Source organism: Anastrepha ludens, chromosome 3, assembly GCF_028408465.1.
Source record: "Anastrepha ludens isolate Willacy chromosome 3, idAnaLude1.1, whole genome shotgun sequence".
NCBI classification, from domain to species: Eukaryota; Metazoa; Arthropoda; class Insecta; order Diptera; family Tephritidae; genus Anastrepha; species Anastrepha ludens.
The window spans coordinates 57018197-57040569 of NC_071499.1; the positions used below are offsets into that span (position 1 = coordinate 57018197).

The window sequence follows — 22373 nt, forward strand, 5'->3', positions numbered from 1 at the left end:
AAAATAAAATAAGATAAAAAAAAATAAATTTAACATACAGACCATTATTCATTAACAAAAGGTTTGCTGAGTAAGCAGCTTTCTCATTCCCTCTTGACAAATCACAAAAGTGGAAGAAAAATAAAACTTGTAGGAAAAATGTTTCGTTTTCAAAAGGCTGTGTAAGCACCTGCTCTGTCCATAACCAAAACTATATGGCAAATATCCTGACATAAAGTTTAAATTAGGATATCATAAAACGTCTTTTTGGGGCAATGCACGTGGAAGCTGGACGTATTAATAATAATTAATCACAGCCTCCGGATGGCAGATGGTTTTTTATGAGGAGTTTTTTCATGGCAGAAATACACAACATTTCCTATCATTTCTTGTTTCATGTCCGGGGTAGTTTGTCAAGTAGTTAGGAATGCAAGAATAATCGCGACTTGGGGGTCAAAACTACAAACTTACGTGGGTGTAGCATAGTTAAGCAAGGGGTGGGTATGCTCACAGCTTCTTTTTAGTCAACTAAATTTATGATGACTTCGTTTCTCCTCTGAAAGGCTTTCATTACGGTCATTATGCTTAGGTAATACGTACCGTCATATTGGCGAAATTTAAAAAATTAATTTTTAATAAATTAACAAAATATCAATCTGGGTTTAGCTTAATAACCTCTTTTTTTAATATCACTCCTGGCAATTCCCGTTTGTACCATTTGAAATTTACGTACAAATAAAAAATTTTTTCCTACAATTTTTACCAAAAAGATATGTATTTAATTTTTCACTTTCTTCGCCCTTCTTAAATACGACATTTTGTAAGTGAGTGTCAGAATTCTAATGTCACAAGTGAGCAAACCTTTAATAATTGAATCATGCATGCAGACGATCTCCTACTAATAGAGTTGAGTAAATCGAATAACAAAGAAATAGACACTTGCGTGTTTTACGAAGATGAAGAGTGAAATTTAAACATTTTTTTTTTTAAATTTGAAGTATTCGCAAATTAAGATATTGCCATTAGAATACGTACGCGAATTGTATCGCTATCTAATTTCCCACTAATAATTGAGAAATTAGTTTCTCTCACGTAGCGCAAAATATATGTATGTTTCTGCTGATCTTAATCAGCATTCCTCAGTTTTTGCAAGCATCAATACACGTGATTTTCACGCGATTTCGTGCAACGCATCAACATTTTATATTGGAGACTAAGTCAAAGCGTTTGTTATGTAATCATAATCAAATTCGCAACTTCCAGTAGCTCTTTTGCTGGTACGAGTATTTGTTTTGACGCGCTTTTTGTTTTTCTATGATTTGTATAAGACTTAGAAGTTCAAAAAGTTATCAATAAAAAAAATAGCGAAATATCATAAAAAGGTAAACCGAAAAAAACTGGTGAAATCAGCTTCTGAACCAGGAAAGCATGTATCATTAAAAATCTGAACTTTCGCAAAATAATTTATAAAATAGAGGCGGTGTCACGTTCAAAAAAAATTTGTTCCAGTTCTTTAATTGAAATAAATTATTTTTTAATGACATTTATATCAATTCGATCCATAATTTTTCAACTCTCAATTAAAGCAACAATGCAATAAACTGTCACGAGAGTCTACTGCGTATACACATTTCTTTTTAAGTACAGTGAAGTTTCGATAAACGAGCGTTGATAAAACGAAAAACTCAACATAACAAAATGTTTGCTAAGACCGTTGAAATACCCCGTTGTTGCGAAATATTTTATACAAAAATGATCCATAGATATACTGAAGAAATTGCGGTCACGAATACAGTGGTTGTTTTTCTTTATTATTTGATCTAGAAATAAAAACTAAAAAAGAAACAAAAATTATAATACTTTTGCGTCCAAACGCGTAGCCATAAAAAGTGAAGCTGTACTTTAATTATTTTTTTTTCAAAAATTTCTCATTTTTCGTTGTATCGAGGTTTTGGTATTTTATAAATATAACGGAACTATAGATATAATGAAGCAATGAAGCATTTGCCCCACCTATTCAACTTTTACTATAGCACGTACAACAAACAGGTGCATTGGATTTGTTTAAGAGAAACATTGTAATTTTTTTAATTGCGTTATGTTACGGACGTTTAATTTGCATTGGGGAGCGTGCGAATTGTAATTAAAAACTTTTCAAATGAATTGCTTTCTTCAAAGAGTTTACGGAGTAGACAGAGTTTTGTTAAAATGCTGAGAACAAATTACTGAAAAAAATTACGCTTTACTTTTCTAAGAAAACCTGATTTATTGAAATATTTGATGATACTAGTTTTTTTAATGAAAATCTAGTATTAAGTAGATGTCTGTGCACTTTTGATAAAATAACTTAAGTCGACTTAGCATTTTTCTGACCGGCACTAATTTGCTTGCTTTTCCCCAAATATTGAATCCATTAATCATTTATAGCCTTCGGAGCCTTTCATAATAATAATAAACATCTTAATAAAAGTTCGATACAGTAGTAGAAAGCAGATCCTATTAAAGTCGTATAAGTTGTTGTTGTTGTAGAAGCATAAACATTCCCCTTGCATATACGGAGAGTGCTGCTGAAGAGACAGTCCTTGTTCGGATATAATCCAGATCGTTCCAGTTACATACAACCGCCTGTAGTTGGAACGTTGTTGAATTATTTTAGTGCTCTATTTTGCATATTTGGCGGCCGCCGTAGCCGAATGGGTTGGTGCGTAAATACCATTCGGAAGTTACCGAAATTCTGTGAATGAAACATCAAACGATAGAAACAGTTTTTTCTAATGGCTCTCGGCTCTCGGCTGGCAATGGCCAACCTCCGAGTGTATTTCTGCCAAAATGCCTGAAAAAGCTCCTCATAAAAATTCTGCCGTTCGTAGTCGGCTTGAAACTGAAGGTCCCTCCATTTGTGGAACTACATCAAGACGCACACCACAAAATAGGCTGAGGAGCTCGGTCAAGCAACAAAAAATAATATAAAGAATATTGTGCATATTAGATAGATAAACATACAATTCTAACTTGAAATACTATAACAATTAATACTATAGATATGCTACTGTAACTTTCTTTCAACTCAATACAAAATTCTTAATCGGTAGGTGCATATTTCCAACAATTACAAATAAACGTTTTCATTGACGGCTTTTGTGTTTTCGGCAACCCCCATTGAAATTATCTTGTAAATATTTTCATTGGATATTCTAGCCCTCAAATGTTTTATTTGAAAGTTGTTTTCAACTTTCCTTAAAAATGGGAACCAATTGGCTCTTAAAAATATAAGTTATGGAGTTAAAATGATCGCCATGAAATTCTACTTTAATACATTGACACTGATGTTTTTATCAGAAATCAACTTATAACACTTTTTACAACGTAATATTAAAAATTATAAGACCAAGATTTAGAAACTTTGTCCCATTTCAAACAACTGGGTTGGCTCTCCGCAATTCAATATGAGTATCAAAGTATCGTTTTTGCTTTCGATAATAAAAAATGTCGGGGTGTTGTATCGAAAGTTCGATAAAAACTGTACTACAGCACGATTTCACTCCGCAGCTGTTAAATGCAACAAAATGCAAGTTACAAATTTTAATGTTTGTGATAATATTGTTGTGCTTTTAAATGTTTTTTATTTCATATACAACATTTTTTTATATAATTACAATCATGGCATTAATGCTATGCTTTCATTTTCTATAAATTATATGCTTCAGCAACTGCAAATGCGACGACGCTAATCGACGACTCCAACAACTGCAATTCTACGAATTTACCCCCAAAAAATGGTATATTTCATTAAACCATTCTTTATATGACTAGAACTTTTTATCATTCATTCTATTCGCCATTTAAAGGTTCTTCCATGTAAAACAATGTGTCGCGAAAAGTCTTTGACGTAGTACTTGACCCCTAGTATTGTTCCTCCTGTTTGCTGTTAGTAAAATATCCACTTGCGGCCGCCGTAGCCGAATGGGTTGGTGCGTGACTACCATTCGCAATTCACAGAGAGAACGTCGGTTCGAATCTCGGTGAAACACCAAATTAATAAAAACATTTTTCTAATTGCGGTCGCTCCTCGGCAGGCAATGGCAAACCTCCGAGTGTATTTCTGCCATGAAAAAGCTCCTCATAGAAATATCTGCCGTTCGTAGTCGGCTTGAAACTGTAGGTCCCTTCATTTGCGGAACAACACCAAGACGCACACCACAAATAGGAGGAGGAACACGGCCAAACACCCAAAAAGGATGTACGCGCCAATTACATATATATATAATATATCCAGTGTTCCTGCTAGTCTCAGGATTGGACGAATATTGTACTTCTCATGCATTCTCCTTAGTTTTATTATTTAATATTTATTTTAGAATGTACGTAAAGACTTCTTTGGTCAGCTGGTAATTTGTTTCTACAAAATTAATTTGACTTACCATAACTCTGGTAACTCCATATGATTTGACGCATCTCTTACCCTTCTTCTAATTATTGGAGCGTTTTCCGCCTAAAATCGTACAAAATCACACAATAAAATTTCACACTTTCATACGACTTGTTACTTTTATTTATTTCACACATCTTTTGGCAACTACAAAGCGAAACACTGCCTAAAATTTGAAAGCGAGAATGCTCATATCCAAATATGGAAACAAAAACGGTCTCGTCGGGAGCCTGATATCGAAATGAAGTATGGAGCCGACGAGTGTCGACTATCGAATTACGGAAAGTCACCCCTGAGAGGCATTACTTCGTTCTACAAAGGAGTTTACTCAGCCTTTGTAGAAGGCACCTTGTTTCAAGTTAAGATCCACAAATCCAGAACATTTGGACTTCGACCAATCTTTTTGGCAGTTTGGCGATTTCAAAGTCCCTCTGAGGTGGAGATATCAATTTGTCTTTTTCACGACCTGTTCAACCTTTCTGATTTTCCATTTTATTAGAATTGAGATTTTTTCGACCAAACACAATGAATGCTTGAAAAACTATCCCTTTAATGCGCAACTAATGTAGGCTAACTGAGTGCGTCTATGTGAATTAATAAATCAAGTACAGTATTACAACTGCTGAAGTTTGACTGCTGCGAAATACCGTTAGATGGAATAATGGTTTGATGTATGCAAAGTGATTCGCGCAAAGTATAGTCTTCACTTGGATTATCAGAACCCCTTGTGTTACTATATCAAATACGGTTGCTTTAATAACCATTTTTTTCCATAGAAATTATTGCCTCTAATCAAGTGAACCGTACTGTATTTCAGTTTGATAAGGCCGAACTTAACTCCAATAGGATTTGGCAAACAGCAGTGAACTTATTGTCTTCATTTTTGAATAACTATGATAATTGTCAAAACATTTATTCACAATGTGATCTTAGGTTGGACTTGGTTGACCCTGTGACCGCACTTAGACCAGAATGTGAAATGTGATCTTAGTTAGTGTCCTTTTTAAATTGTCTTTGAATTATCCTGTTGACAAACATTATACAGGTGCTTTATTATTGTATTATAAATAACGCAGCTAAGACGATTTATTGCTAGAAGAAACATTTATATACCATCTACGTATATGTTGGTTTTGCAGTTGAGAAGTGCTTGTTCGAAATATATCGCACAGAAATAGTAAATATGTAGTAGTGTGCAGCTCAGAATTAAATAATTAATGTTTTAAAAGTGTCACATTCTCAATCGAGTCATACAAATTTAGATAATTGGTCATCATCGTAAAGCAAAACACATTTAATTATAGAACTTCACCATAAGTACATTCCAAATATACTTACATACATACATATATACGCATATCAAGAAAATATGTTCAAAGAGTACTTGGTCAGCGAATTTTTTCAAGAATGGCTCATATATCTTTCAAACATATTTACACTACAATCAGAATCATTCAATCAAGTGTACGTGGGTATGTATGTATGTTCATGCAGGCGTTTGTAATGAATGCAAAAGTAATGAAGTTGTAATCTCGTGCATCTTTGTGTGCAAATACCACAGCTTGTCATTTTCATATAGATATGTATGTATTGAGAGAGAATATACCCACCTACATATATGTATGTACGTACGTGTTGTGATTCATCACTGTTTACAATTATGGTAAATCTGAATGAGATTGTAGGCCATACAGATATACATACATATGCACGTGCGTATTCTTCTGCTTAGATATACCTGCCTATTAACCCGAATAGTATCAATATGATGAGTAGGTATGTACATATGTAGGTATGTATGCATCTATGTTTAGCGTCATGAGTTGTAATTCGAAGCTTTTCGTTACGCTGTCTCATCTTTAAATAAATTTGGCTCCAGTTACGGCCAGGCATCGATAAACCTTGCCAATTTATTGGTGTTATGAACGCGTGATTTCCTCATAAAGAAATTAAATTCCAGCACTTCGAAATTCCACGTTAACACTTGATAAACAATATGAAATAATGCGATTTGATAGTCAGGCGTGTAACGCGTTAAACTTTAAATTGTGAGTACACGCTTATGCTCAATTTTCTTTTAATGACAAATGCTAAAGAAATATTTTTTGTAAAATTATTCACTGTTAAGCGTTTATGTGAGTAAATATTTGCTTAATATCTACTTATATGTATGGATGTGTCGGGAAATAAACAGATACACATACATATTTATAATATTATATAATCAACTACGCTGCGATAAATAACTACGGTACAGGGTTTTATTGAGTAGTTTTGACAGATTTGTTTTTTAATAATTTGTATAATTTTTAATAGATTTTTAATTTTTTTATTATATATTTTTTACAATTTGTTTTGTGTTTAATAATTTTTTAAAATTTATTTTTAATAATTTTTTTATTACATTTTTTTAACAATTTGTCTTATTTTTAATAAATTCTAAATTTTTTTTTTTAATTTTTTTTTAAATTTGTTTTATTTTTAATAATTTTGTAATTTTTTTTTAAAACTTTTTTTTAATTACATTTTTTGTAGCAACTTGTTTTATTTAAAAAAAAATTGTATTCCAAGTTTTTATTCTAATTTTTTTTATTTTATTAAATTTTTTTAACAATTGGTTTAATTAATAATAAGTTTTTATGAAAATATAAATTCAAGTTTCAAAATTTGTGCGAATAAAAAAAAATTCAACAAATTTTCCTCAAAACTTCACACTTTTTAATCAGAATTTTAAGAAAAATTTCGAATCTGTATACAATTACAATGGGAATTTCAGTATAACCAAGTGCTAGTGACTACAAAATACTGTTAATTTTTGATTTTTTTTTCGACGGTTTTATACATTTTCTCCATATAACGATAATGGATAAAATAAATATAAAAAGGAAAAAAATGTGAAATGATTAATCCATTTTTCTATTAGGTCTATCGAAAAGTGACGAGTAGACAGTTTGTGGGGAATTTCATTATCTTGAATGTGTTACAATTCGTATTAACATTGTTCAAATGGTTCATAGATATAGATATACAATCATATTTATATATAAGTACACCAATGGACAGAGAAATAGCGCACATACCCAGAATAAAATATTACGATGATTATTTTTACTGGACGACCTAGTAAAACAGTTTTTGGACTGGACACTGAAATTGCGCACTTTTTCGATGTGTAAGAAAAACAGAAATTAGTTATTTCAAATTGGTTAAATTTGTTTATTAATCGCTTACCTGAAGAGTATTTCATTCAGTATCCATAATTTTTCATAGCTGCTTCACACCGGCATGGCAAACTTTGTATTAACTTTTGGTAGCTGTTCAAAGAATAAAGTTCCATGCTTCCTGTACTCCTTGCCATAGTTCTTAGGCATTTTTAAAATTTTTTATCCAATATTAACCTTTATATCGTTTCACAGAGCATTGTACTGGCCAATTAAGAACTGCTATTTTTTCTTTTGAAAGCCAAATTCTCACCACTTTTGCTATATGCTTGGGGTCGTATCATACATGAATAACTGCTTTCGTGGCATGGATGCGAAGGAATATGTCTGCATTGTATTTTTGAGAATATCAAGATAAGCAAACTTATCTGTATTGCCATTTATGCTCACTATTGGTCCAACTTCATTCCAAGAAAAATATCCCCAAACTATCAAGGTACCGACTTACTTTTTATTGTACACCGAGGATTGAACTCTAAGCTTTTTGGCCTTGTCCTACTAAATTGTTGTCCTTCGCGTAGGTGTCTTTCGAAATTTCTTTCTTTTAAGCATATTTTTGTCTGCACTAATTTTATGACATTGTATGCCATTAGTATATAAGTCAGGGGGTCAATTATCGTTCTGTATAAACGTGAAGTGAAAACAAGTTTTAATTTTCGTTTTCAAAGACACTTTTCACTCTGCCTTTTCCCAAACGATTATTTTGCGATTCTCGTTTGTGCGATGATAGAAGTGTTTCATTTCCACTGTAGTCATGAAACGTTTGCAAGTGTGATATTCAAATTTCAAATGACATTTGCTTTGAAGCTGGAATAAATTTAAAGAAAATGTGTCGCAAATAATTATTTTGCTTGATTTGGAGCAAAGAGTTCCTGATGAAGAAAGGTAAGATAACGCGTTTTAATAAATTTAGTCCTATTTTGAAAATAATTTAATAATTATAGAAATTCGTTGATAGTACTGAGACACTCACTTAGCGATGGACAAAATCTACTCCATATTCCCCTACAAATATTTCAAGTTGCGATATTTTGAATATGACAAAAGGATTCAAGGATTCGACTTGATATTGAATTTTAGAGCTCATTCTACAACAGTAACCATACATATCCTAGTTTAAAACTTTGAGAAATTTAAAAAAACATCTTAAATATTCATTAAATTCTTCAATTTTTTACACACATTTTTTATAAACTTTTAGAATATATAGAGTTTTGTAGCCTCCTTCTCCATTTTTTTAAACAACAACTATCAATGAAAAGAAATTTTTCATATAAAAATATTTTGACATTTCTTTTCATTTTTTCACATAACGCGAATCGAAAGTGTAAGACTTTTTATTTCACGTTTAGGCAGCACGAAAATCGGCCCCCCAGCTCATTATTTGTGCAATTTTTGTTTAGTTTGTTCGTAAAGTCCAATTAATGTTTTTCTTTTCAAGTTCAAAATATATGTATCAGTGTTATTAATTAATTAACTTGTTGTGCCAAAAATAGGTAAAGCAGTAGTCATATTGAAGATTAAATTCTAGCTTCTAATTCTAAGGCTTTTTCAATATCTTTATTCTATTATGATTTTACTTTCACCACTTAATAGTCAAATTAAAAGAATCTTTATAGTAGGCTAATTCATAAATAAGTCTAAATATCAACACAACAACAAAATGTTTACATATATTTACCCTCATAATTTACAAATGCTTGCTAATTCAAAATTGTGCTATTGAAAAAGTTTTCGTCTGCTTCGCTAAGTGTAGTTCCTTTTTAATTAATAACACCAATCAGTCATTGCAAAATGGAGTACTTACGTCTGTTTTCGACAAAACTCTGTAAAAGCGTATAAGAATTAGTTGTTGATATACTTATATTGTACAAAGTTAATCACAGTCACTTCAATAATATTTGCACAATCATTCAACTATATTTTATAGGTACGTACGCATAACCACACGTGTGCCGTCACGATACATATTTTGTGTAATGTCTGTCAATAAACTACACGCGCCAAATTGTTTAAGAGTCAGTGGAAAATGCATGTGGAAAAAATGTACTCGTATAGCTATCGAAAAACTTTATAAACGCACACTTATAAAAGTCATATAAACAAACAATTACTTATACGCCCCACCCTCCACACGAGTATTCGTAGTACAATGCAATGCGCAGTACCGGCACTTTCACAAATTTTCAATCTTATAGTAGTCCAGCTTATACGGTACTTGAATTAATCTCCCATGTGTATTTCATTTACTATGCGTACCCGAAAAGAGGAGAGCTTGCGGGCATTGGCGTAAGTGGATAGAAAAAGCTCTTACAAATAATACTAACTATAAAAAAGAGAACTATATGTTATAGAGACAAAACACTGGAAGAAAAACTATCAATCCGAATATGAATCAATGAATCCTATTAAACATGCAAGCAACTCCAGCCATGTTTTTGACCGTAAAAACTTTCAACGTGGATGATCGACTTCGGCTATTTTGCTTATACAGTTTGTCTTACACTATAGACCGCTATGACCGCTACAACTGAGCAGTTATTTGACCATTTTAATTAAAAAAAACTCCATTGTATGCGCTTGCAATATTTATTATACGCAATATATTCAATAAAATGTATGCTGGTGGTGATGGAGGTGTTATCTGAGTGCCACAGCACAGATCCAATTAGCACAAAGGATGCCTCTTGTAAAACCACTACTTATTATTAGACGAACCCTCTTGATTTGACTTTTCTGCAATTTCTTTCATGTTGAGAATTCTCCCAGCATTCTATGTCGTAGAGCTCCCAGACTTGGGCACTCACACATTTTTCTTGATTGCAGCTTCTACATCTATTGTTGTACGACCACCCCACCTTTCTGGCAGGGTCTCCAAAAGGCCAGTGACCGAATATTATTAAAGTTATTCTTGATATATCTGGATATGTGGCTTTCTTAACAACTTGTCAGTTCTGGATTTGTTGAAATTTGGCCACGTTTGTGTAGTTATTTCGCTGGTGTCCGTGTCAGTCCATCTGTCAACGGCCTGCTTCTGGAATAGCGAGAAGATCTCCTTTTTGCTCATGAATTGGGGGCAGTCTATTTCTACCGCTTCGGATTCATTATAAGATGCTCCCTGCCATGCAAGTTCATCAGCTTTCTCATTTCCTTCTATGTTCCTATGGCCAGGTACTTAGATGAGAGCGGTGTCAGTGGTACGCCCTAAAGCATTAAGTTCTTCTTTGCATTGCCTGATGATTTTCGAATTGGTGGCTTTAAAGCTAAGATGGCTGCTTGACTATTTGAAAAAATACATACCTTCGATAGTTGTTGTGGATGATTTTTAATTCTCCTGTGAGCTTCTCTTATCCCGAGAACTTCTACTTAAAAAATACTATTCCAATTCTCCAGGCGAAAAGACGTGGACGTTTCAAACCAACTTGGATCCGTCAGTATAAAATGTATAGTCATTACCATCGGTTATAATGGCTTCACTTCTTCGAGTGACATTTTGTTATAATTTCTGCGCAAGTTGTGGAGGAAATCGCATCTAAATCAATCGAGCTTACCTTGATAACTGTCATTTAAAACGCGGTAAACACCAATAAACGGCCAAATCATTTTTAGGAGAACCTGCGACAAATATGAACCTTAACTGGATGTTTAAGAGTTCGTTAAAATTGTCGATTATCAGCAATACACTAGGATTGTTTTATGCAACTATTCGCCCAAAAAGAAGATTCATACGTGAATATTACGTTTACCCAATTCCGTTCTGAACTCTCCTTAGTCCATGCAAGTATTTTCTCAGTGTGTGATAATGCGAGCGGCGATTTTTCCAATGTGCTCTCTATTTTGAATCTTCAGCACGTAAACGATCTCGAATCGTGCCTTTGGATAAATAACACCACTTTACCTTAAAAGGGCTTCAACTCCGTACAACGATAGGTTCGATCTCGTCACTTGGATGAAAGAAGTTTGGTTCATCCTTTGTGATACCATTGCAAGAGTGGAAAAATAGGTGAAGGAAAAAGGACGAAAGTGAGAGGGATGAGGAGCGTTGAGTGTTCGTGGACTATGAACGGTGACTAATTTGCGGTTGTGTTAGCCGTTTTATGCTGCTGAAGATTCATTAGATTTTTGTTAACAAGACCTGCTATATCAGCAGGCGCAGAAAAGAAGTGAGAACCAAGATGCTTGAATCTTAGTCCCGTGAGAGCTGGACAGGTAAGCAGCAGGTGTTGAGATGATTTCACCTCATTCTCCATACAGCTGACGCAAAAAGGACTCGAAGTAATTCCGAGTCTCATGGCATGTATACCCCGCGGAAAGTGCCCCGTGAGGATGCCCACAAAATTTGTGAGAGGAGATTTTGTCATCCTCAGAATATTCCTCGAACGCCGCCGATCCAAACGTGGCCAGAAGGATTTCGCGACCTTACACGTTCGTGTACTTGCTCAGCGCTCGCTGAGTTGGTGCAAAGCCCATCCTTCCAGGAGTAGAGCGCAGGTTGTCAAGGGGATCCCGATCCTCCCCTTTCGCGGGCACACTACCTCTCAGGTTCCTTGTCTGGGCAGCTCGTCGGCTTCGCAGCTTCCAGCAATGTCACTGTGACCAGAGACAATCGAGAGAGAGACCATAATAGAGCCTAGGGCTTTAATTGCCGCTTGGCTATCGGAGTAAATAGCCAGTTATTACACAAGTAATTGCGGCCACCTCTGATTGGAAAACACTGCAGTGATCCAGTTGCCTGAATTTGAGTTTGATGGGGAGCTCTTTTCAGAATACTCTTCCTCCAACCCTATCGTCCAGCTTCGAGCCATCCGTGGACAGGTTAACCAGGCCCTGTCCCTAATGAGTGCATAGCTCTGACCTCCTCTACCTTTTTAACTGATGTCACCTCTGTAGTGAGTTCCACAAACATATCAATATCCTCTGATCTTGCTTTGGAGAGGTATTTTTTTATTGGCTTCATCCGGGAAGTCGTCAACATTTTTGACTTCAGTACACCGTGACAACCATTTATGACCATCTTTGATTTCTTGAGGGAGTGTACATAGGAATACGTTCGTTTTTCATTCGTGGAACTCATTTTGTAGAAACAACATACACTTTATAAATTTCTCACAAAACTAACCAACGCCTATGTAGCAGCATTTAATGTTTTTTATACTGGAACTCAAAGTTTGGATTTTACCACTCACGCTTCTATTAGATGGACTATCAAATTTTTAGCTAAACCGTTACAAATGTTTTTAAGATGGACCATATCAAGAGATACAAAAAATGGTAGTTATTTTGACATACATTTGACACACACAAAATTGAAAGATAGCATCAAACTATGCCTTCACTACCGACAACTTTTTAGTTTTGAGGATAATATAAACAAAATTTTACAAATCTGTATTAATTGTAAATATATGAAGATACATCGCTAAAACCAATAACCGGAAGATTGCCGAGTTAGCAATTTCATTTCTAGATGCTCATCAATTAGTGTCAGAAAGCGACTTCTGTTGACAGCATTTTTCTACGCCCATAGAAAAAATGCTGTAAAAATAATCGAATAACAGGTTGTAACAACAGATTGCACAGTTAAATCACATTCAAAGGATAAATCTGTTAAATTAACAAATTCTCTTCTTTTGAAAAGAGGTTAACTGTTTACTGTCACATTAACTTTTCTCTATGTCGTTAGTTAGCCTAATAAAATTTCTGTTATTTATTAACAACCCCGATTGTTGTTTTGTTAACAAGACTGTTGTTTTATCCCATATTTACGTCTGTTTGAGCAAGTACAAAATTGCTGTTAATTTAATAGTAAACACAATTTTATTCACCGTCAAAATTGTTTTTTTTTTCATAAAAATCGTTTCTAAATATGTTTTTGTAGATCATTGTTCCATATATTTGAGTCAGTGCATACATAAAAATATTTGCTTATAGCAAACAACTTCAACTTAGCCCATAAGCTGCGCGCACACTTTACAAATATTTTTAAGCTGATTAAAAACAATACAAATTACAGCTCAAAACATATTTTATTTACAGTCACTCAATCACACAACGAACCCATTTCGTGGTCTAAGTGGCATCGCTGCCCCTCTGTGCGATGCGGCTGCCAAGCCTAAGCTACAGCCACTGAACCTTATTTGAAACAGAGAGGATTTTCTTGTAAAGTGTTCTATATTTCATGATATTAATTTGGGGGAACAGAAATCCATTATTTTCTCGGTAGATGGCTGAAGTGATCGATGCAGATATCTCGTAAAGCGTCGATAAAATGTTTTAAAGTTTATGCTCGTTGTCAAGGTCACATCAGACATTAAGCACTAAAAATATTATTTTGCTATTTTTTGTTTGTTCTATTCAGTTGTGAGTCACAGGGTGCTAACAATGGAAGTCAGCAAAGAGAAAATTCGGTGGAATTACAGTTTTTCTTTCATAAAGGCGAAAATGCAAACCAGGCCGCTGAAATTGTGAATGGTGTTGATGGTGACGATACTGTAACAATTGTGAGCTAATTACGAGCAATTTCGGTTGCGTCAATTCCGTTCAGGCATTTTTGATGTTAAAGGAAATGTTCATAATACCGAAAATATCGATCAAATCACAGAAATAATCGAAGTTGACCGGCATATTAGTAGTTGTAGCATCACCCAGGAGCTAAATATCGACCATAAAACAATTTTAAACTATTTGCCCAAAGATTTTAGGCAAACATCGTAAATTTCTTTAAATTTAATTTAAATTTATTAATAAATTCCTTCTTCCCCAAACTAGTTTTTGAGAAAATGAAAAAAACAGATATGTGATGATGAGAAAACAGAATGCAGAATTTTATTTATTTTGCGTTATTTCACTTCTCAACATAAAATACAAAAAAATGTCCACTCATTTCATTGCAATGCGAAAAAAAAATATCGCGCCGCAACTCAAAAGACACAATAAAAAGAGCGCAACTATTTATTTATAATTTTTTGAATTTTAAGGTACTTAGTACTTTGTTGGGTATCCGAGTATCTTTTATTATCAATTAAAGCTTAAAGTCCACGTGGCATGGCGTCAACCAATTTGTTTGCGTATTCTGGACTAATTTGGTTCCACTCTTCAAGTATCGGCTTTTTAAGATCAGATTTGTTATGGATGTCATATTTTCGTATATTTGCCTTCAAAACCGACCACAAAATTTCGATGATATTCATATCGGGTGAATGTGCAGGAATTTCAACAATGTGGGGACATTTATATATTAACCCAGTTTGTATTATAAAGCGAAAGTCATCTTTAATTCGTAATTTTCCAGCGCATTGAACCAAGTTTTCTACGAACTACGGGGCTAAGAATTAATACAGAAAAAACGAGGTTTATGGTCTGGTCCAGCTCCGGTTTAAGACATGATGACCTGCTGATCGGAGACTATATATTCGAGAATATGCAAGAATTTACCTATTTGGGTATGAAAATATCAGCCAATAAGGATTTGTCATTGACAATTAATAATAGAGTTTTAGCAGCAAATAAATCTTCTTACTCTAATTTGAAACTGCTGAAATCAATGTTATCATTTCGAGACCAAAAGTTAAGAGTAGGTAAGGTTACGAAGTATGGACACTAAAAACCGCTGACATTAATCAGCTAATGGCCTTCGAAAAGAAAAAATGTACGAAAAATTTATGTACCAATAAGACTGCAAGACGGTACTTATCAAATAAGATATAATCATGAGCTGGAACTTTTAGCAAAACTTGAAGCTGTGATTAGATTTATAAAATTTCAGTGGATAAGATGGCTTGTACACGTGTTTAGAATGCCTAAAGGGAGAACAGCTCGAAAGGTAGTTGAATTACGACTTGTTGGAGGCCAAAAAAGAGGATACCCCATAAATGGATGGCTCAAAGGCGTCACCTTGCAAAGTTGAACTTGCGGCGGTGGAAGGAAATAGCCTTAGATAGAGACGGGTGACGAAAGGTTGTGAATGAAGCAATGGTTCACCAAGGACTGTGATGCTAAGAAGAAGAAACCAAGTTTTCTGATAGAAGTTTTAAATAAACAGATTTGCTCATTGTTTCTTCGATTAAGGTCAAATTTCCAATGATTAAATTTCCAACTGCATTTGATGACATGCATGCCCAAGCTATTATGTTACCACCGCCGCCTTTATAGTAGCTCGCAAATTTTGGGGTTTGAGCTTCGTATCAGCAGATCCAAACTTGTTAACTCCTGTAAGGAGGAGATCAAATCTCTTGGGTGTGCAGGTAAAATTTCTCTAATCTGGGTTCTAGAACATAGGAACATAGGGAAATAATATTGCTGTTGAGCTTGCGAGGAAGGGGACTGAATTGGTCTTAGAGACCTTCTACCCAGACATCGGCATCCCCTTGATTGTTGTTAAAGGGGAATTGCATAACTTATTTCTCAGGAAAGCGCAGAAGATATGGGGCTCCATTTCCTTTTCTTCTCATAAAGTCCTGGGTACTCCACGCCATTCAATTTCTATACTCGTCGCTGTGTTTACCGGTCATTGGACGATTGGCACACACGCAGTAAAGCTAGATTTACCTTTTAACCTTCATTGCAGAAGCTGTGGGGACCTTTCAGAGAATGAGACTTGCTTTTTAAATGTCCAGGTTTGGCAGCTGGATCTTAATCACAGAGTACTCCTTTCTTTGACAGCCTGGGACAGTGCGCCAACCTAAATCCCATCAATCTTCTCCATTACATTAACAGCTCTGGCTGGCTGTAAATATCTGCCTGTTGCAGGCCTCAAATTGGTATCAAAACGGCGCTTTAGTGCTACTTGGGGAGTGCCAGAGTGGTGCTTCAACCATTTCAACTACCTACCTACATGAGATGCGTATTGGCCTTGCGTCATATAAAAGGCGTCACTCTGATGCGTGACATCAAATCCCTGTATGGCGATTTTCACTCATTTTATGACGCCACTAAAAAAGTTACTTCCGGCAAACACGCATAAAATAACCGTGCGTTCGTCTTCAAACTAGACTAGAATTAAACGAAGATCGGTTTAATTACATCATTTATTGCAGAGGTAAAAGCACAGAAATAAAAATATAAACCAAAAATATTGACAAAACTTTTTTACTCGTAAAACTAAGATAATAAATAAAAATTAAAATAACTAAATATACTTAAAAGTAAATGCTTTTAGTGTCCAATCTACTTAAAAATGTATGTATATACGCACATAAATGACACCAGAAAGTAAATATTCTAGAAAGGCACGCTGGTCGCTCATGTGCGAGAACATTTAAGAGCCCATATCCTCTACTCGCTCAAAAAAAAGCAGTCACGTTGCTGTATATAATTTGCTTGTCTCCAGCTAAATAATATGGAACAGTTGATGCCTCCTCAATTAATTGGAAAGTTATTGCTACTTGAAAGATCCGAAGCCTCAAGAAGAAGCAAAATAAATTTGCAAGTGTACAGATGCGCATACAAACATACATTTATTTATATTCTTATATGATTTGATGCCATACAAAATAATTAAAAAGCGCTGATCCGTATTTCTACAATTGGTGAATGCTTAAAAACTTTTATGTGTATGCATGTTTGAGCTTTTTAAATTCCTTCGGCATGCGACTGCTTCATTAGCATACAAGTATGCCCATGCATACTTACCCTGCAGGAAAAGTCATTGGTTCGCTTCTATAGAATTTACAATAAAATTTATAGAATTTACAATAAAACTTACATTTTATTGTAAAACAAAATTCACAGTCCTACACTACGGATGAAATGTGCGAGATGGGCGGTTGAAGGCGTACACTTTTCTACTCTCACGCGCAATAGACACCTGATGGCGCTTCTCGTGACATGAGAGCGATTCCATGTCAAGTGATCCAAGTATTTTGGGCATTGGCGTAAATTTTTCGAAAAATTGGTGTCTTGGATGATTGAATTTAATGAGAAAACTGAAAAAATGTTTAGAATTCAAAGATTTTTGCATTGATGAACATTTAGGTGTAAAGTTTTCAAAGTGCAATGACTTCGGTTCTTTTTAACATTAAACTTTTCTTAATTTTTTTTTTTTAATTTTTTTTTTAAATATATAAAAAAAATATTTTTTTTAATCTTTTTAAAACTTTTTTCTTCATTTTTTTTCCAATAGTGACAAAAAATTTTTTTGCGAAAAAAAAAAAATTTTATTTTAAAATATCGTCAGTTCTTACTAAATTATTTTTTTAAATTATTAAATTTAAATAATTAAATTTTTTCAAATTTGTTATTCTTTTCTCAAAGTGTGAAAAATTTTTTTTAAAAATGTTTCTAAGGAAAACATTCAATTTTTTTCATAACATGTTTTTAAGTATATTTTAAAATAATAATTCAAAAAAATATATATATATGTATATATAAATGTTAAAAGGAACCGCAAATATTTTACTATAAAAAACTTTACATCCAAGGCACATTGAACAGAGTAGCAGCAGATCAAAACCAGCAAGAGGGATTTATTTTGTTTTTGCTTTCTATCCTTAAAAAGCCAAAATCATAAACAAAGAAGTAAAGTAGGTTAGGTAAGGTTGTAATGGTTGCCCAGAGAGTGGGCCCACTTGGACGAAAGAAGTTTGGTTCATCCTTTGTGATATCGTTGCAAGAGGGGAAAAATAGGTGAAGGAAAAAGGACGAAAGTGAGAGAGGGATGAGGAGCGTTGAGTGTTTGTGGACTTTGAACGGTGACTAATTTGCGGTTGTGTTAGCCGTTTTATGCTGCTGATGATTCATTAGATTTTTGTTATCAAGACCTGCTATATCAGCAGGTGCAGAAAAGAAGTGAGAACCAAGATGCTTGAATCTTAGTCCCATGAGAGCTGGACAGGTAAGCAGCAGGTGTTGAGATGATTTCACCTCATTCTCCATACAGCTGACGCAAAAAGGACTCGAATTAATTCCGAATCTCATGGCATGTATACCCAGCGGAAAGTGCCCCGTGAGGATGCCCACAAAATTTGCGAGAGGAGATTTTGTCATCCTCAGAATATCACTCGAACGCCGCCGATCCAAACGTGGCCAGAAGGATTTCGCGACCTTACACGTTCGTGTACTTGCTCAGCGCTCGCTGAGTTGGTGCAAAGCCCATCCTTCCAGGAGTAGAGCGCAGGTTGTCAAGGGGATCCCGATCCTCCACTTTCGCGGGCACACTACCTCACAGGTCCCGTGTCTGGCCAACTCGTCGGCTTCGCAGTTTCCAGCAATGTCACTATGACCAGGTACCCAGATTATCTTTATATCGAAGAATTTTGATGCAATCGAAAGATGAACCAGGCATTCCCTGACCAGTTTCGAGTGCACCATAATAGAGCCTAGGGCCCTAATTGTAGCTTGGTTATCGGAGTAAATATTTACCTTCTTAACAGATGTTACGCAAGTAAGTAGCTAGTCAGCTGCTTCTTTGATTGAAGAAGTAAAGTAATTTAAACGAAATTTCACAATTCAGTGACTGAATAATAAAAAAAAAAAATTAGGCCTAAACGCGCCAATTCTTCGCGCTCTTAATGAATCCCTCATCTGATATCGAGCTTGAATTTATTTTGTCTAATGTTGTTTTCATTAATTTTCTGAAATCTTGTATATAATCTTATTTAATTTGTGTTAGTAGAAAGTAAAAATTTGTTGTTCGTAGACTTTATATGTTTAATTAAAAAAATATATAAAAAAAATAAAGAGAAAAAAACAAATCATCTGCTCTACTGATCTTACTTTGTCTATATTCAAAATTTCAAACATTGAATAATTATAAAATTTACTAAATTTTTTTTCGAAATATTTGCAGTTTACTTTATAAATATTATACTCTTGTAGGCTTGAGTATTTATTTTATTTAAACAAATTTTCCGAAAAAATTACGACAATGCCCAAAATACTTGGATCACTTGACATGGCATCGGCAAAAATATACTGGTCTTTAATCACAAATTTGTTTTATTACTTCAAGTTTTCCCTACTGGGCACAAATATATCAACAAAACACATGTTTAAGGGCTCAATTGATCGTTTGTAGGCCGATTAGTCATTTTAAGACTCTTAACAATTGCCAATAATAAGGAAGAGTTGAAATGGCTGAGCTTAATTGAAATGCATAACGAACATCTGCGAATCTTGTGGAAAGACGATATTGTAGGTTAATTATTAGGTAGATATATGTATTTCAGGCCAAATTGAAATATATTAAATTTTTCTGAATTAGTTATCCGAATTATAATTACAAAGTTGCGAAAATACAAAAATATTTTCAATGGTTTTGTTATTAGATTTTACGAAAAAAAAATTTGTCTGGCAATAATACCCGAAAATAAAATATGGACACGAAAAAAAAGTAAATTGTGTTTACTCATCACTTGCGTAAAACTAACTGTAAATAATAAATTAGCACTATTCATATTGTGTTTATTGTCGTTATTAATTTGACGTATTCACTTTCTGTAACTTCTACGTATTTTTCAAAGTGTATTCGGTTAAGTGTGAGCTTGGGGAGAAAATTGTGCGCAAAAAACAAGAAAATGGCCATTTGTCGCATAATGCCATAGCAAAAACTTTAAATAGTCCGAATAGTATGGCTACTTATGAGTTAAAGAGTTTGATGAAACTTTGTCATTCCCTAGCAAAAAGTTTTAGACCAATCAGTTTGACATCGTTCGTGTTGAGTAGTCTAGAACGAGTGGTGGAGAAACATATTCGAGTGGGGGTATTACCGAGAAGTCCACTTAGTAGAAATCAACACGCTTACCAGAGTGGAAAATCATGTGAATCAGCCTTACACGATCTTGTTAGCAAGATTGAAGCCGGGCTGGAAGCTGACGAATACACAATGGGCGTGTTCGTAGACATTGAGGGGGCTTTTGATAATGCCACTTTCGGCTCAATATGTTCTTCTGCCGAACGACACGGAGTTAGTCAAATCATTGTTAAATGGATATATTCCATGCTCGACCTGATACCCACACTTTCACTTCATTTGATGTCAGATTTCCATTGCGTGAGCACCATTGTGTCCAAAAATGAAAATGGAGTTTTCAATGACAGTCAGGCTGCACCGAAGGCCCTGGAGAACGCGAAGAAAACCTCAAAGATTGTTCAAGAATGTAAGAAGAAGCTTAATTCTGTCGCAAGACAGAACAGGCTTATACTTATATGGGTTCCAGGACACTCCGGTGTTCAAGGAATCGAAATTGCCGATGAATTGGCCAACCGTGGATCAGCGGCTCCCCCACAAGGTCCAGAGTCAATAACCGGAATCAGTTCCGCAGGAATGATGAATTGGATTGGCGATTATATAGGCAATCTACATAAAAAGCGATGGTCCGGTCCAGAACGCTGCAGAACTGCAAAGTGTTTTGTGACAAGTCCGTTAGGTGGTGGACAGCCCTGGCGCTTTAGGGATCTATAGTCCCACCAAACAACATTAAAATTAAAAACATATTTAATATTTTAAATTAAAAGAAAAAGGTAGAGAGAAAAATAAAATAAAATAAAATAAAATACACATTGAAAGAAATAAATATTAACAAATGTCAGAGCTAATCTTTTTCACTTAGTACCAATCTCGCTATTCTTACATTGTCTGGAAAATTCCTCTTTCATGTTCTCTGGGAATGCACTTTCAATTAGTCAATATTTCCACAATCAGTTCGATATCAAAGTGTTATGCACGAGTATGCGCCTATAGACTTAATTCTACTGAGTGAAAGCTATATTATATTATAAGTTTGTATAAGTGTGTCAGACGAAAGGTACTTAAAACAGCTTATGAAGTTTATATAGAGATTATTATTTGAACAATAATTTGATCATAGTTTCAATTTATTTTCTTTCTTATTTATTTTAGCTGAGAACAAAAAGTTAACTGTCGCTACTATTGAAGGCGGTAATGTTATTGCCAGTATGCCGGAACCCATTAAAGGTGCTGAGTATTTTGAACGTGCATTGGAAGCTACAAGTAAGTGGAGCAAAAATTTGTCTGATAGTAAAAATTGTGCCAATCCCATAAAGCAAGTTTTCTTCTGGAACTACTGCATTTGTGCGTTTTAAGACATTATGAAGCACTGTTATAAACAATAGCGGCGATAAGAGGCAGCCCTGTCGAATGCCTTTGTTTATGGCTTTTAGGTTTTTACACTTTTTGTAGTCTGTTGCTTGCTTTCGAATAATAAGATTCGTCCAAGTCAGACAAATAGTCATTCGGCACTTCATCCTTAAGGCCTCTTATGCTCTCTACTCCTTACAATACTTCATTCAGGTCCAGTTTTCATAAACAATCCTAGATGGTACTAGGCTGGGCTTCTCTTCCGGCCATACCAGTCCTATATGCTTACGTCTTCTTATCGATTTTTTGTTGTTGTTCCTTGTTCACTCCTCTCCGGAGCATAGGGCCTCGACAAGACTCAGTCTTGCGTTGGTTTCGTTAATCTACTTTGATTTCTGACAGGGTAGGTGATTAGCCTGCCGCTACCAGTCCTATAGTGGGAATGCCACCCTGTCGTTGCTTAGGAACAACGCCTTATTGCTTGGAGCGCCATCTGTGTTTCACATTTTTCTGTCAGAAGGATCGCACAGTTGGTTGAGGACTGCACTAAATTTGCCCACTTCCTCTTGCTGGAGCCACTGTTGCAATGTGTCTTGCTTGTTTTAGCAGCCACAATGCAAATAATGCGCTGACTATTGTGCGGGAGTAAGGATGGAAAGGATAAGTTTTTGGGGTTGAGGGCTGAGAATTTTTTTTTTTTTTTAGAAAC

At 34.7% G+C, this 22373-nt stretch overlaps 1 protein-coding gene across 1 annotated transcript in view; it reads left to right on the top strand.

The window, feature by feature from the left end:
• Positions 1-22373, top strand: part of LOC128858021 (synaptic vesicle glycoprotein 2B-like) — a 28484-nt gene that overhangs the window by 3433 nt on the left and 2678 nt on the right. Inside the window, exon 2 of the mRNA XM_054093940.1 lies at positions 21467-21577. Coding sequence (XP_053949915.1) covers positions 21467-21577 — 111 coding nt within the window. The remainder of the gene's footprint in view (positions 1-21466; positions 21578-22373) is intronic.